This window comes from Accipiter gentilis, chromosome 5 (assembly GCF_929443795.1).
Source record: "Accipiter gentilis chromosome 5, bAccGen1.1, whole genome shotgun sequence".
NCBI lineage: Eukaryota > Metazoa > Chordata > Aves > Accipitriformes > Accipitridae > Astur > Astur gentilis.
This window is the reverse complement of record NC_064884.1, coordinates 40816434-40830122: the sequence shown is the minus strand read 5'-3', so window position 1 is coordinate 40830122 and position 13689 is coordinate 40816434. Positions and strand designations below refer to the sequence as shown.

General features: G+C 52.8%; 2 pseudogenes and 1 gene segment (V, D, J or C); 2 read left to right on the top strand and 1 right to left on the bottom strand.

The window, feature by feature from the left end:
* Nucleotides 1–868: 868 nt before the first annotated feature.
* Nucleotides 869–1618, top strand: LOC126038916 (feather keratin Cos2-3-like; annotated as a pseudogene).
* A 4035-nt stretch (nucleotides 1619–5653) lies between these two features.
* Nucleotides 5654–6403, bottom strand: LOC126038914 (feather keratin Cos2-3-like; annotated as a pseudogene).
* A 3971-nt stretch (nucleotides 6404–10374) lies between these two features.
* LOC126038468 (T cell receptor delta variable 1-like) lies at nucleotides 10375–11586 on the top strand. The segment is given in 2 exon segments: nucleotides 10375–10482; nucleotides 11276–11586. Coding segments are annotated over 2 exon segments (375 nt in total).
* Nucleotides 11587–13689: the final 2103 nt, after the last annotated feature.

Genomic DNA, 13689 nt, shown 5'->3' with positions numbered 1-13689 from the left:
ACAGTCTCAGCCCCTTGTTGTCTGAGGGGTCACAGACAGGGTCACAGCAATCGGGTCTCACTGAGGAGAACTCTGGCCAACTCTTTCCATGATGCCTCCAGGCAGCCTTGGGGGGCTGTGCTGCTTCCCAGCATCCTTACTCCTGAGCTCACTACCTCTAAGCTGGATCGGAGGCAAGGCAGACTAAGATGGAGGATGCACGTGTGCTCAGGCATGCCTGCATGGAACCATCAAAAGTCTGCACGCTCACATAAAGCACAGCATCAGCTGGGGACTCTGCTGAGGAGATGCTCAGGACCACAGCGGCAGGACAGGACTCAAGTACCCTGGGGAAGGACCAGGCCCCAGACACCCTCCTGGCGTTGCCTGACGACCCGCAGGGTCTGCACAGGGAGGGGATGAGGCAAACAAGCCCAGCAAAATTGTCCTGAGAGCACTGTGACTGTTGCAATGGGGTCAGACACTCCCAGCAGAAGCCCACCTGCGTGCAGCAATGAGCGACCACCAGAGAGAGATGGGGAAGCAAGAGAAAAGGATGTGGCACGTCCTCTCACATGGGAGTCCTTGGGCACGTGGACGAGAAGCACGAGCGTGCTGCCCATTTCCTGACACCTTTGCCACAAACAAGCCCACAGGAATGACCAAGGTGTACATCACCTGCCTGCACGGGACCCCTCCAACACTTGAGCTGAGTCTTCTGCCTGTGCTGACGTTTGTCTTTGCCCAGAAATCCTTGGGCCTCTCATCCCAGCACTTACAGAAGCCTTCATATGGGAAAGCACGTGGCATAAGCCAGGAAATGAAAAGGCAGCAGTGCAGGAAACCAGGACACAGCCCATACCATTAGGTGGGATGGTCTGCATTTGACATGAGCTTGTCAGAAAATTATTACTTCCACAAAGGGTGCCTCTGGGCCTGAGGCAGCGCAGGACTGCTATAAAAGGCAGCCCGACTCTCTGCTCTCTCATCCACTTCTCTCGCCTTCTTCTCCTTGGGAATCAGGTGAGTGTGAAGCCTCTTCTCGTCCTCCTTCAAGATCGGGTCTTTCCTCGATGTATGTCTCAGCTGCTATGGGCTGTCTTAGCCCAGGGCTGGGAGCTGCTTCTCATGGCAGAGGGAAGGGGAGAGAAGGTCTTCTGCAGAGAGAGGCTGGGACTTAGTTGAGGTGGCTCCTGGCCTTGGAGCTGGGCAGCGTATGCTGAGCCAGGAGGTGCCTTGGCTCCACTGTGGATGGGTGCAGTGCTGCTTCTCATGTGTCCCCGTGCTCTGCTTCCCCTCCCCCATCTCCCAGGTGCCCCTCTTGCCCAGAGACATGTCTTGCTACGACCAGTGCCAGCCCTGCCGGCCCTGCGGACCAACCCCGCTGGCCAACAGCTGCAACGAGCCCTGTGTCAGGCAGTGCCAGAACTCCACTGTCGTCATTGAGCCCCCTGCTGTTGTGGTGACCCTGCCCGGCCCCATCCTCAGCTCCTTCCCGCAGAACACCGTTGTGGGCTCCTCCACCTCCGCTGCCGTTGGCAGCATCCTCAGCAGTAACGGAGTGCCCATCAACTCTGGGTGCTGTGACCTCTCCTGCATCACCAGCCGCTACTGTGGCAGCAGATGTCAACCCTGCTAAAGCTGCTGGCAACATCCTCGGGCAAGAACCTCAATAACATGGTGCTGGCCAGAAGATAAGAGCTTTGGGGCATTGTTTCCTTCTTTCACTCTCTTCTCTGTCTCTTTCTTTTGCTGTCGGCGTCTCCCAACGCCAGCCTAGTGGGGCCTGCGTCCTTCTGCAGGGCAGGCAGATGGACACCCTGCTGGAGCTCCACTGCATCTTAGTGGCTGCCCCTGGTGCTCCCTGTGAGCCACCTCCTTTTCTTCTTCAGACTCATTAAAGTTGTGCTGCATCCCAGCCTGGGCCTCCGAGTCCTCCTTCCTTCTGAGGCAACTCTTCCAGTCAGCTCAGGGAAAAAGGTGGAGGAAGGGGAGGGTGGGATTCCCTGCAGTGGATTTTGTCACTTGGCAACATGGTCAATTAATTTCATGGTTTCATGAATGAACCGATTGTAACTGCTTCCGAGGCATGCTCAGCTTAGTGGGTGTCTCACCCTAGCTTGGCTCCTTTGGGCAAAGGCTTTGCCATCTCTCGCCAAGTGTTGTCTCTTCTTCCCCATCACACTTGATGAAACCTCTAGCCACCGTCTACATTCCAACTAACAGGCACCTTGGGCATTTGAAGTAGGCAATTAAGAATGAGGCAATCAAGAAACCAATGCACCCAGGAGTTACCACACAGACAATGAGTTGCAACGGGAGTCAGCCATTTCATGGCAACGGTCAGTTCCAGCAAACCAGTAATGCCAGTTGGAAGGCTGCCAGGTCCTCCCTGCTCTGGTGTATTACCGGCACCTCAGCCCAGGCATGGTTGGACCTTCATCTGGGGTAAATGGGTTCTGTCAGTCAGCCACGGGGGCTGGTTTTGTCCCTCTGACAGCAACAGAAATCACAGATTTAACCCACTACAGCTTTGTTTCTTCACTCTTGTCTGGGCAGCCGATTCCTTCTGGTCACGTACTGGGCCACGGTAAAGGAGAACAAGACGCTGGTAACTGATCTCATTTCCCTGGGCTTCCCAGACCTCTTCTCCATGTGTCTTCTAACTCTGGTGGAGAATGGCCTCCTCATTGTCACTGCGTGGACCAATTAGCACCTGCAGACCCTGCTGCATTTCTTCTTCCTCATCAGGTTTCCTTTGTGGAGATCTGGTACACCATAACCATTTTGTCAAAAATGATGAAGACTTTCCTTGTCACCAGGGAAATCATTTGTGTTGCCTGCTGGCTGGCACAGTCATTTTCCCCCTTCCTCCTGGCTACCACTGAGTTCATGATCCTCTCAGTGATGTCCTTTAACTGTGATGTCACCATACGCAAACTGCTCCAGTATACCACTCATATGAAAAAGAAAATCTGCTTCCTGCAAGCCCTGGTAGCATGGACATGGGGTTTGTGCTCATCTTCACCCAGGTGGCTCTCCTGCTGAATGGCCATTCTGCAACAAGAAAGACACCACTGGGGTCCAAGTCCCCTGACTCGGCCTCTGATGATCCAGATCCAGCACCTGCCGCCACCCCCTTCTACATGTTAAAGATGACCGAAGGGCTGGAGAACCTGTCCTATGAGAAAAGACTGAAGGAGTTATGTCCTTTCTCCCTGGGGAGCAGAAGGCTTGGGGGGAACCTCATCACTGTATTCCGGTGGCTACAAAGAGGACGGAGGTTCTCTCATCGGAAGGAGTCACAAGGAGAAGACAAGGGCCAAGGAGTACAAGTTGCACTGGGAGAGGGTTCATCTTGACATAAGAGATACATTTTCTACAGTACAAACAATCATTCACTGGAACAACCTCCCCAGGGATGTGGTAGAGTTCCCACCCCTGGAAGTCTTAAAGATGTGCTTGGACAGGGTTGTAGATGATCTCATCTAGGCTCCCTTTCCCATGAAACGTTGGACCAGATGATCTGTCAAGATCCTTTCCAGCCTGGACTATTCTATGATTCTATGGTCCTCTCAGTGATGTCTTTCAGTCGTGATGTCACTGTATGCAAACGGATCCACTGCACCACTGTCAAGACAAAGAAAATCCGCATTCCAAAAGAGTTTATTGCAATTGAGACTAACATTTATTTTGCAGAGAAAATGGGAGGCTGCATGGCTAATGTCCTTTTCATTTCCTAGACTTGTTCACCTAGTGAGGCATACGCTGCAGGCAGGGAATAGCAAAGAGGGACATGAACATTTGAACTTCTTCTCTAGAAAGCTTTTGTCACGATCCAGAGAAATGAGAACCCCCAAAGAGTGAGTCAGCAGGTCCACATTAGACTTCTGCCTAAGGCAGCAGATACCTATACCCAGAGGAGTGTACTGATTATCTAGGTTTTCTAGGTGAAAGCTCTGTTGTGTGTTGAATGGCTCCTTCGGGGGTGTGTGGGGGGGTGGGGGTTGTTGTCCATTGCCTGGGGCCAGGGCAGAGCAGGGCCTTGGACCCAGGCTGGGGCTGTGCCTTCCTGGGCTTAGTACTGGTAATCTTCCTCCCTGTGTAACTGCCCAGACTGGTCCTGTTCCCTACAGAGCCTGACATGGGGAGAGGTGTCCTACAGTGAGGGCACAGCCCTGCCCTTCGGTGTGTCCATGTGGTTCCCAGTGGTGTGCAGGGCCTGTTGGAGGACAGATCTCCAACGGCCAGGGACTGCAGGACTACGAAGACCCTGCCCTGCGAGTGAGGAGCCGTGGTGGTGTGAGCAGAGCTCGGGCTGGCCCTGCCTCAGAGCACCTGGGGAGCCAGGGAAGCTGAGTATGGGCAGGGTCATCCCCAGCGTTAGTGCTGTGCTTGGGTTGGTGCCTGTCCTGTACCACCGAAGGTGCCCAGTGCCGAATGAGCTGGACAAAGATGGTGTCTCTGCCCTGAATCGTGGGCAGGAGGAGCATGAGGGGAACCTCACACGGTCCATGGGGCGCTGTGTGCCTGAGACATTATTCTGAGCCCAGCATTGTCTTCAGGAGCTCCTTTCCTGCACCCAGGAGACCACAGATACCCAAGGGATGCCAGGATATAGAGCATTGCCTGGGCCTAAAGGCCAGGGTCCGAAAAGAAAATTTCAAGTGTAATTGAAAAGCATACCTAAACGTTGGCATTAATAGCAAAGCCACAAGTCCTTTGCACAAACTCAGGGAAGATGGGCACCTGAAACAATCCATGAGAAGGCAGAGGGGGTCACTGGACTGCGGAGAGCGCAAGTAGCTGTGGGGCTGCTCTGTGCACTGCTGCCATCTGCCCAGTCACCCGCTGCCTGTAAATGGTGGGGTGGTGGCCAGAAAGTGAATCTTTGGGCACTGGGTGCTCTCCTGGAGCCCCAGTGGCCCATGGGGCTGCTGTGTTCACAGGGAGTGGGGACTCCATTGTGCAGCCTCAGTGTGGCTGATCCCGATCCTAACTTGTGAATTACCTCAGCCCTGCGTGTCTGGAGAGCAGCTGGGCCCTCCCACGTGCTGAAGGGCTGTAAGAGGTACCTGGCTCACCTGCCTGTGCCCATGTGTGCTGGCCATGGACGTAGTTCGAGTAATGGAGGGGAAGGGAAGGTGGAGATGAGGCTGTGGGCTGCCCCCAGGCATTCTTGTCTCCCCAACCCCACTCCTGCCACCCTTGGGAGGAATCCTCTCTCTGATGGCCACTGGCTGTGGAGTCGCTGGGGATGTCTTTGTCAGCTGCAAGGGAAAGGGCACAAAACAAAATCCACTGCAGGGAATCCCACCCTCCCCTTCCTCCACCTTTTTCCCTGAGCTGACTGGAAGAGTTGCCTCAGAAGGAAGGAGGACTCGGAGGCCCAGGCTGGGATGCAGCACAACTTTAATGAGTCTGAAGAAGAAAAGGAGGTGGCTCACAGGGAGCACCAGGGGCAGCCACTAAGATGCAGTGGAGCTCCAGCAGGGTGTCCATCTGCCTGCCCTGCAGAAGGACGCAGGCCCCACTAGGCTGGCGTTGGGAGACGCCGACAGCAAAAGAAAGAGACAGAGAAGAGAGTGAAAGAAGGAAACAATGCCCCAAAGCTCTTATCTTCTGGCCAGCACCATGTTATTGAGGTTCTTGCCCGAGGATGTTGCCAGCAGCTTTAGCAGGGTTGACATCTGCTGCCACAGTAGCGGCTGGTGATGCAGGAGAGGTCACAGCACCCAGAGTTGATGGGCACTCCGTTACTGCTGAGGATGCTGCCAACGGCAGCGGAGGTGGAGGAGCCCACAACGGTGTTCTGCGGGAAGGAGCTGAGGATGGGGCCGGGCAGGGTCACCACCACGGGGGAGGGCTCGATGACGACAGTGGAGTTCTGGCACTGCCTGACACAGGGCTCGTTGCAGCTGTTGGCCAGCGGGGTTGGTCCGCAGGGCCGGCAGGGCTGGCACTGGTCGTAGCAAGACATGTCTCTGGGCAAGAGGGGCACCTGGGAGACGGGGGAGGGGAAGCAGAGCACGGGGACACATGAGAAGCAGCACTGCACCCATCCACAGTGGAGCCAAGGCACCTCCTGGCTCAGCATACGCTGCCCAGCTCCAAGGCCAGGAGCCACCTCAACTAAGTCCCAGCCTCTCTCTGCAGAAGACCTTCTCTCCCCTTCCCTCTGCCATGAGAAGCAGCTCCCAGCCCTGGGCTAAGACAGCCCATAGCAGCTGAGACATACATCGAGGAAAGACCCGATCTTGAAGGAGGACGAGAAGAGGCTTCACACTCACCTGATTCCCAAGGAGAAGAAGGCGAGAGAAGTGGATGAGAGAGCAGAGAGTCGGGCTGCCTTTTATAGCAGTCCTGCGCTGCCTCAGGCCCAGAGGCACCCTTTGTGGAAGTAATAATTTTCTGACAAGCTCATGTCAAATGCAGACCATCCCACCTAATGGTATGGGCTGTGTCCTGGTTTCCTGCACTGCTGCCTTTTCATTTCCTGGCTTATGCCACGTGCTTTCCTATATGAAGGCTTCTGTAAGTGCTGGGATGAGAGGCCCAAGGATTTCTGGGCAGAGACAAACGTCAGCACAGGCAGAAGACTCAGCTCAAGTGCTGGAGGGGTCCCGTGCAGGCAGGTGATGTACACCTGGGTCATTCCTGTGGGCTTGTTTGTGGCAAAGGTGTCAGGAAATGGGCAGCACGCTCGTGCTTCTCATCTGCGTGCCCAAGGATGCATGCTTACACATGCATGCTCCTGCACACATATATTTGCATAGATATATGTGTACACTTCTGTACACAAATACTACATAAAAGCATACATACACACACCCCTATGTGCACACACTTAAATATATGCAGATCAATGCCACACATGTCCATACTCACCTGTATGAAGGCATGTGCATGTGCTGAAGCACACACACACTCATGAACAGACATGCTTAAACACACACACACACAATATTTGTACACAGTCATGCTTGCATATGCATTCCCTGAGGCACACACATATGTGTGAATGCACACATGAGTAGAGCCAGAGGAACATGTATGTGAGCATGATCATGCACACACACCACTGACAACCAGGATGCCCAATGCCAGCTCTCAGCCTCTTGGGACGATTCTAGGAAGTCCTTCAGACCCTACAGTTAAGGCAACAGATCAGGCGCTGGCCAGCCCCATCAGCTTTAGTGAGCTCAAGGGTTTGGCAGTGGTTCAGTCAGCTATTTTCCCACTGTGTTGTGGTTTAACCCCAGCCAGCAACTAAGCACCACGCAGCTGCTCACTCACCCCTCCCCACCCAGTGGGATGGGGGAAAGAATCAGAAGGAAAAAGGTAAAACTCGTGTGTTGAGATAAGAACAGTTTAATAGAACAGAAAGGAAGAAATTAACTAACTGGGTTAGTTCCCAAGCAGCGATCCCCCCCAGGCCAACTCCCCCAGTTTATATACTGGCCATGATGTCACATGGTATGGAATGCCCCATTGGCTAGTTTGGGTCAGCTGCCCTGGCTGTGTCCCATCCCAGCTTCCTATGCGCCTCCAGCTTTCTCGCTGGCTGGGCATGAGAAGCTGAAAAATCCTTGACTTTAGTCTAAACATTACTTGGCAACAACTGAAAACATCAGTGTTATCAACATTCTTCTCATACTGAACCCAAAACATAGAACTATACCAGCTACTAGAAAGAAAATTAACTCTATCCCAGCTGAAACCAGGACAGAAGGGCAACTGTATCCTGAGCCAAGTTAGTCACAGTGTTGCTAGCAGGTCCAGGAAAGTGACCCTGCCTCTCTGGGCCTTGTGAAACCACAGCTTGAGTACTGCATCCATGTTGGGGCTCCCTGGTCCAAGAAGGCTATTGACATACTGACATGAGCCCAACAAAGGCCACAAAGTTGATTAGGGGGCTGACAAACATGACATGCAATGAGATGCTGAGAGAATTGGGCCTCTTCCTCTTGGAGAAGAGATGTCTCAGGGGAGACCTTCTTGCTTTCTACAACTCCTTGTTCAGAGGATACAGAGAAGAGCGGCGCCAGCACATGGCACATCCCAGGCTGCAGCTGGTGGCAGTGGTTGGCAGCAGCAGAGAGGAGATGTGGGGGCTGGAGCAGAGACCCCAGGCTGGCAATGGGCAGTGAGTTTTGGGCAGCAGAGCGTGGGATGTGCAGGGCTGGTGGGGCTGGCCGCAGTGCTACTGGGTGTGCAGGACAGGCATCAGGTGTGGGTGCCCAGGGCTGTGCTCATTCTTCAAGGCATGTCTCCCACTCCCTGCCTGTCTGCCATCTCACTGCCCTCTTTCCCAACTCAGAGTCCTTGCTCAGTATTCTTGCATTCTCTCCATCAACTCTAGTAGTATGATTTTTTTTGCATATACAGCTGCCTTTCAATATACCCACTATTTCCCTTGTGCACTCAGCAGTTATTGCCCTGAATTTAGTCCTTTGTCCTTCACTGTAACATCCACTTTTCCTTCCAGTTTTCCTCTCTCCTTCCATTCATCCATCCATCCATCCTTTGACCCATCTCTCCATGCATCTACTATTTCTAACCCTTACTCCTACTCTCTGAGAGCCTTCTCTCATCCTTCCCTCTGCTTTCTTCATATCTGCAGGCACAAGTTTTCTTTCCTGCACATTTCCATTATTCCATACATTCATGAGTCCCCCTTTGCATTCAGCATTCATTATTGTTCTTAATTCAGCCGTCTGTCCTACACTGTAATACTCCCAACTCTTCTGTCTACTCTTCTTCTCTCCATCCATCCAGGCATCCATGCATCTGACATTCATGCCAACTCTCTATGCACCTGTTTCAGATTCCCTTCCAGCCTTTTCACCTTGCTCTACAACCAAACAGCAGGATCACTTTCTATCCCTGTCTCCATGGACACATGTCCCCATCCATTCTGGTCCAGCTCTGTCTCACTGCCACTGTTCCTGACCATTTCTCTGGGAAAACAGCCATAAGAACTGGGCAACCTTTGGTGATTTTGGGCCTTTCCTTCTCCTTTCTCAGCAGTGGTTGCTGGAGGAGCCCAGGTGCTAAAGGAGCCACTGGCAGAGGCTGCCCAGGGTACAGACATCAACATCACCTGCTCACAGCCCAACATACAGTCTTAACAAGTTCATCCACTGGTACTGTCTGCTCCCTGGCTGAGGATCCGCATTGTTCATGAGAGGTCTAAAAGGTTCCAAAGTGCTTCTGGACCCACTTGAGTGGCTGGTGGTGCTGGTAGACCACTGGTCCAACTCCCTGTCGCTCACCTGGCCCTGGCATGGGGAAGTGGCAGTGTATTACTGAGCTCCAGCATACAGCAGGAGAGGAGCATAAACGGACACAGGCAGGGCTGGATGTGCATGGTGGAGGAAAGGAGACAACCATGGCCAAGTGCACCTGGGGGCGCTGCCGCTCCACCCACCGGAGCCTCCTTGCCATACCTGTCCCTGAAAGAGGGAAAGTTCAACCCTGTTCCCTGCTTCAGCTGAGGATTGTTGTGGCAGCTATGGTTGTATTACAAAGGGACTCCTGGCAGGTTTGCAGTCACTGGAGAGCAGAGGGAAGCCCACCGTCCTTCTGCCATGGCCTCGACTGAAAAACAGGACCCTGAAGGCCTTGTGGGAGTGGGGTTGTAAATGGGGCTGCTATGCTAATCACCTGCTTCCTGCAGTCCCTGCCAACCGTGTGAGCAAAGGGCCCTGGGTGCAAGTAGCAAAGGAGCCCTGCTCCAGGCAGCAGACATCAGAAGACAAGAAAATCAAGTAGCCCTTTTGCTTGCCTGAGTATTAGGGTTCTGGGGCCCAGGGTGGGACAAGCAGCTGGAGATTGTGGGTAATGTGGGTAGGTGAAGGGACACAGAGGGACTGCCTGTACAGCAGAGAGATGTGTTGCCACATCCTCCCCCTGCCAGAGTGCGGGAGCACGTCTGTCCCTGCGTGGCTGGTTTCTGCAGCAGATGCTCTTTACCGAGACGTTTCTCTTCAGGTTCCTCCTCTATGGCCAGAGGCAAAGGGAGCGAGTGTGCAACACTTGGGCCCAGGCACTTCAGTGTGTGCCTGGTCCTCTCTCCATGCAGACAGTCCCAGGGACAGGGTGGACGTGGGTGGGTGCAGGGGTGCCTTCTCCATCTCCTGTGGAGCTGGGTGCAGGTCTGTGCAGCTGGCTAGGTGGTTGATGTTGGGAGAATTTCACAAGGGATGCCTGTCCCTCTGATTGACAGGACTTAAACCATGAGTCTGCTATCTCTCTAGAGAGCCTTTTTGTGGAGGAGATTGGAGGACAGACCCAAAGAGGCCTGCCTGGAGCGGCAGGGAGAGAGTTTTGCTCCACCCTCTGGGCTGTGGTTTGGAGGCCTCTCTGATCTGGCAGAGGCAGAAGAAGTGAAGCTGCAAGCATCAGTTCCCTCCTGCTGACAGGTCCCTGGGCACCCCATGAAGGGAGAGCATGACAAGGTCCTGCTTTTCCTGGCAGCACTGGTGGGACTGGCAGACTTTGGTGAGATATGACTTTCAGGCTGCGAACAATGAGGCAAGAGTTTGTGCAGTTGGTGGTGGAAGTGGGGAGACGTGAGTCCTGTTTCCCTGGGGAATCTGGGAGTGTTTCTGTAGGCAGAGCAGGGGCTGCAGGTGGGTACGGCAAATAATGTGGGAGATGTCAAGAGTAATGGGCATCAGAGGAGGAATAAGACCTTGCCTTAAACTTGCAGGTACTGAGCATTCTTGAATGTGCTGCTAATACACATGAAGCCTGAAAGAAGGAAGAATGCTAGGGAATGGAGCAATGTGGTGTATAGGAGCTTCTCTCCTAGACATACTGGATAAAATGCTAGTTATCTCTGCAGGGATGGTCATAAACCTTGTGGGACAAATAGTGAAGGCTAACTTGATGCAAGAAGAGCTGAAATGTCATAAAAGGACAGGGCAAGGGCAGAGGATGTGGTGTGTCATATGGAGGAACTGTTATAGCAAGAAGATACGGTCAGAGGTGGGAGAGGAACAGCTCATGTCCTCTGCTGCTGAAGGAGAGACCAGCAGTTAGCATAGATCAGAGGCAGATATGGATAGAACCAGTGGACTGAAAGACCAGTGAGTATTGCTGAAAAGCAGGATGATCTGGGGGGTGAGTAGTGGCAAGAACCTGCAGAAAGAAGTGTGCAGGGACAAACAGCTCAGAGTTTCAGAGGCTAGGAAAAGTGAGCTGGAAAGTGGGGACAGTGAGCAAGCTGATGAAGTGATAGATGGGCAGGTACACAAGCAAGCAAATCTGAAAGCCCTTTCTGGATTTACAGGTCATGCCCAAAAGGACTCTGTGCTCCAGTTTCCAGCAGAAATGACTATCCAGGCAGGAGAGAGCACAGCTCTGCACTGCAATTTCTCCACCAGCTATACCAATCCCTACATCTACTGGTACCAGCAGCGCCACTCCCAGTCCCCTCAGATGCTGCTGCAGGTCAACAAATGGAAATCTCAGGTGGATTCAGGGAGATTCTCCTCTACACTGACTGTGGAGACCTCCCAGGTGCTTCTGAATGTGCAGGATGCTGAGCTCCAGGACAGCGCTGCCTATTTCTGTGCACTGAGCACACACTGGTGCCCATAGCTTGCAGCAATGCACAGAAACGTGGGCGGTGCTCTGAGGAGCAGTTCCCTCCCTGCCACTGCTTGCATGTAGCTCTGAGCTCAGCCTGCACCGCAGCAGCACCAGGGGGCTGTGGTGAGGCTGGGCTTCTGCCTCCCCAGCCTGTAATGCTGTGAAGCATATGCCAGCATGTGTTTGACAGCTGCATCTAGAACCAGGGTCTTTGATGATGAAAAGTGTCCAGGAAACCTGACTTGGGGCAGAGTCATTGGAGGCTGCACCATAAACAAGCCAAGCCAGCCTTGTAAATGCCCTCTGCTTAAAATGGCTGGTACACTGCAGTGAATGCTCAGGGCAAGTAACCTATCAGCTTGTGGCCTTGTTCCCTTTCCCTGTGCCTCCACTAATGGCCATAGCTGGAGAACGAAGCTTGTGGTAGGAGGCACAACTGCTCTTATGGTTTTGCCATTTGGCCATAGTAGCCCAAGAAGGGAAGAGCCCTTCTTTGCCCCGCATCTGGGCATCAGCAAGTGAAAAAGACCCATCAGCCAGGCGCTGGACAAGATTCTCTGTTCAAACCCTTTCCATACTCATCCACTGCCAGAGAGTGGTCCCACCCTTTTTCATGTCTTTTCTCCTTCTCAGGGAAATCACCAGGGCTCAACTGGGAAGGAACCCCTATGTCCCTGTATCCATGCTGGTTTCTCTGCCCAACAGCTGGCAATCACTTCTCAGTGAACTTGTTTCCACCCACAGGCAACAGGAATGGTTCTGGGGACCTATTCTCAGGCAATCCCACCCAGCACTGCATGTGGAAGCTCAGCTGGAGGGTGCTGGCTTTCCAGCTGGATCCCACCCTATGAAGTGGAGACTGTTGCTTATGAAGTATCATCCAGTTCACCTGAGAAAGCCTAAGGTACTTGGTTGTTGGCCTACTGCTGTTCCAGAATGGCCTGCCTCTGGCAAGTGGCATGGGTCTGCTCTGCCAGCCCTGTTGGAGGCTTTGCACGCCCCTATTCATCTCAGAGGGCATTATCTCAGACAGGGTTGATGAGGAATGGACATCAGCCCTTAGTGTCCTGCACTCCACTGTGTCTAGGGTGCCTTGGACATTTCCGGTCCTGCTTTTGGCTGCTCTCCAGGGCTGCAGAGGGCTTCAACAATCCACAGACACAATTCTTCGCCCAAAAGCAACATCATCCCTAAGCAGGATTGACAAGCAGTGATGGCTACCTGAGGACAGATCCAGGCTCAGGCTCTTTCTCCAGCCTCAGTGGGCTGTCCCAGGGATTTTCCTAAATGCCACTGAGAAAGAGCACAACTGAGAAGGGTGGGCATCAGCCTGTCCTTGGGTACTGGTGCCTGGGCCTGGCTGCAGGTCTAAGAGCCAAGTGGCCAAGGACAGGTCGATACGAGAGGTTGGTGAGTCGCCTCCAGAAGCACCATTGGTTCCAGAAGGGAGGACAAGACGTTCAGTCCAGACTCCATCATCTCCCTTGGAGAGCTCTACACTCAGGTGAATTCAATCCCACACTGTTCATAAAGGTGTATCTGCCATGTTGATGCCTCCTCCTTATGAAGTGGTCGCATGGACTGCCTTCACTGTCAGTGTGCAGAACGAAGAGCTTTGAGAATGTGATTCTGAAACAAAAACCATAGGAAGGGGAAAAGCAAGTGCCCTTTGGAAGTGCTAATGTCCTCCCAATAAGGGTGAGGAGAGACTTGCTACCCAGCCTTTCACAGCTCTGCAGATTTGGGACTTTGCCGATCATGTTAAAGTGTTTCCACAACAAAGCCCAAAATGGGTGGAATGATGGACTGTTAAAAACTGATGTGGGGTTTTAGATGTGGAAATACCCTGACACACCTAGCATGAAGCACAGCAGTTTCCATATTTTTAATAAAAAATCAGAAAGTACATTCAGATACAGAAGAGAGAAAAGAAGGGGAATGTAAATTTTGTTGACAGTCTTATGCTAGGAATAATGACTATAGGTAGAGAACCTCGACATTGCCAAATTTTATCTTGAACTAGAGTATGATTTGATGAAACAGCCACAAGAATGGGGCATAGATACATCTAGAAAACATCAGACTAAACAGAGAAATACATGTCTATGTCCT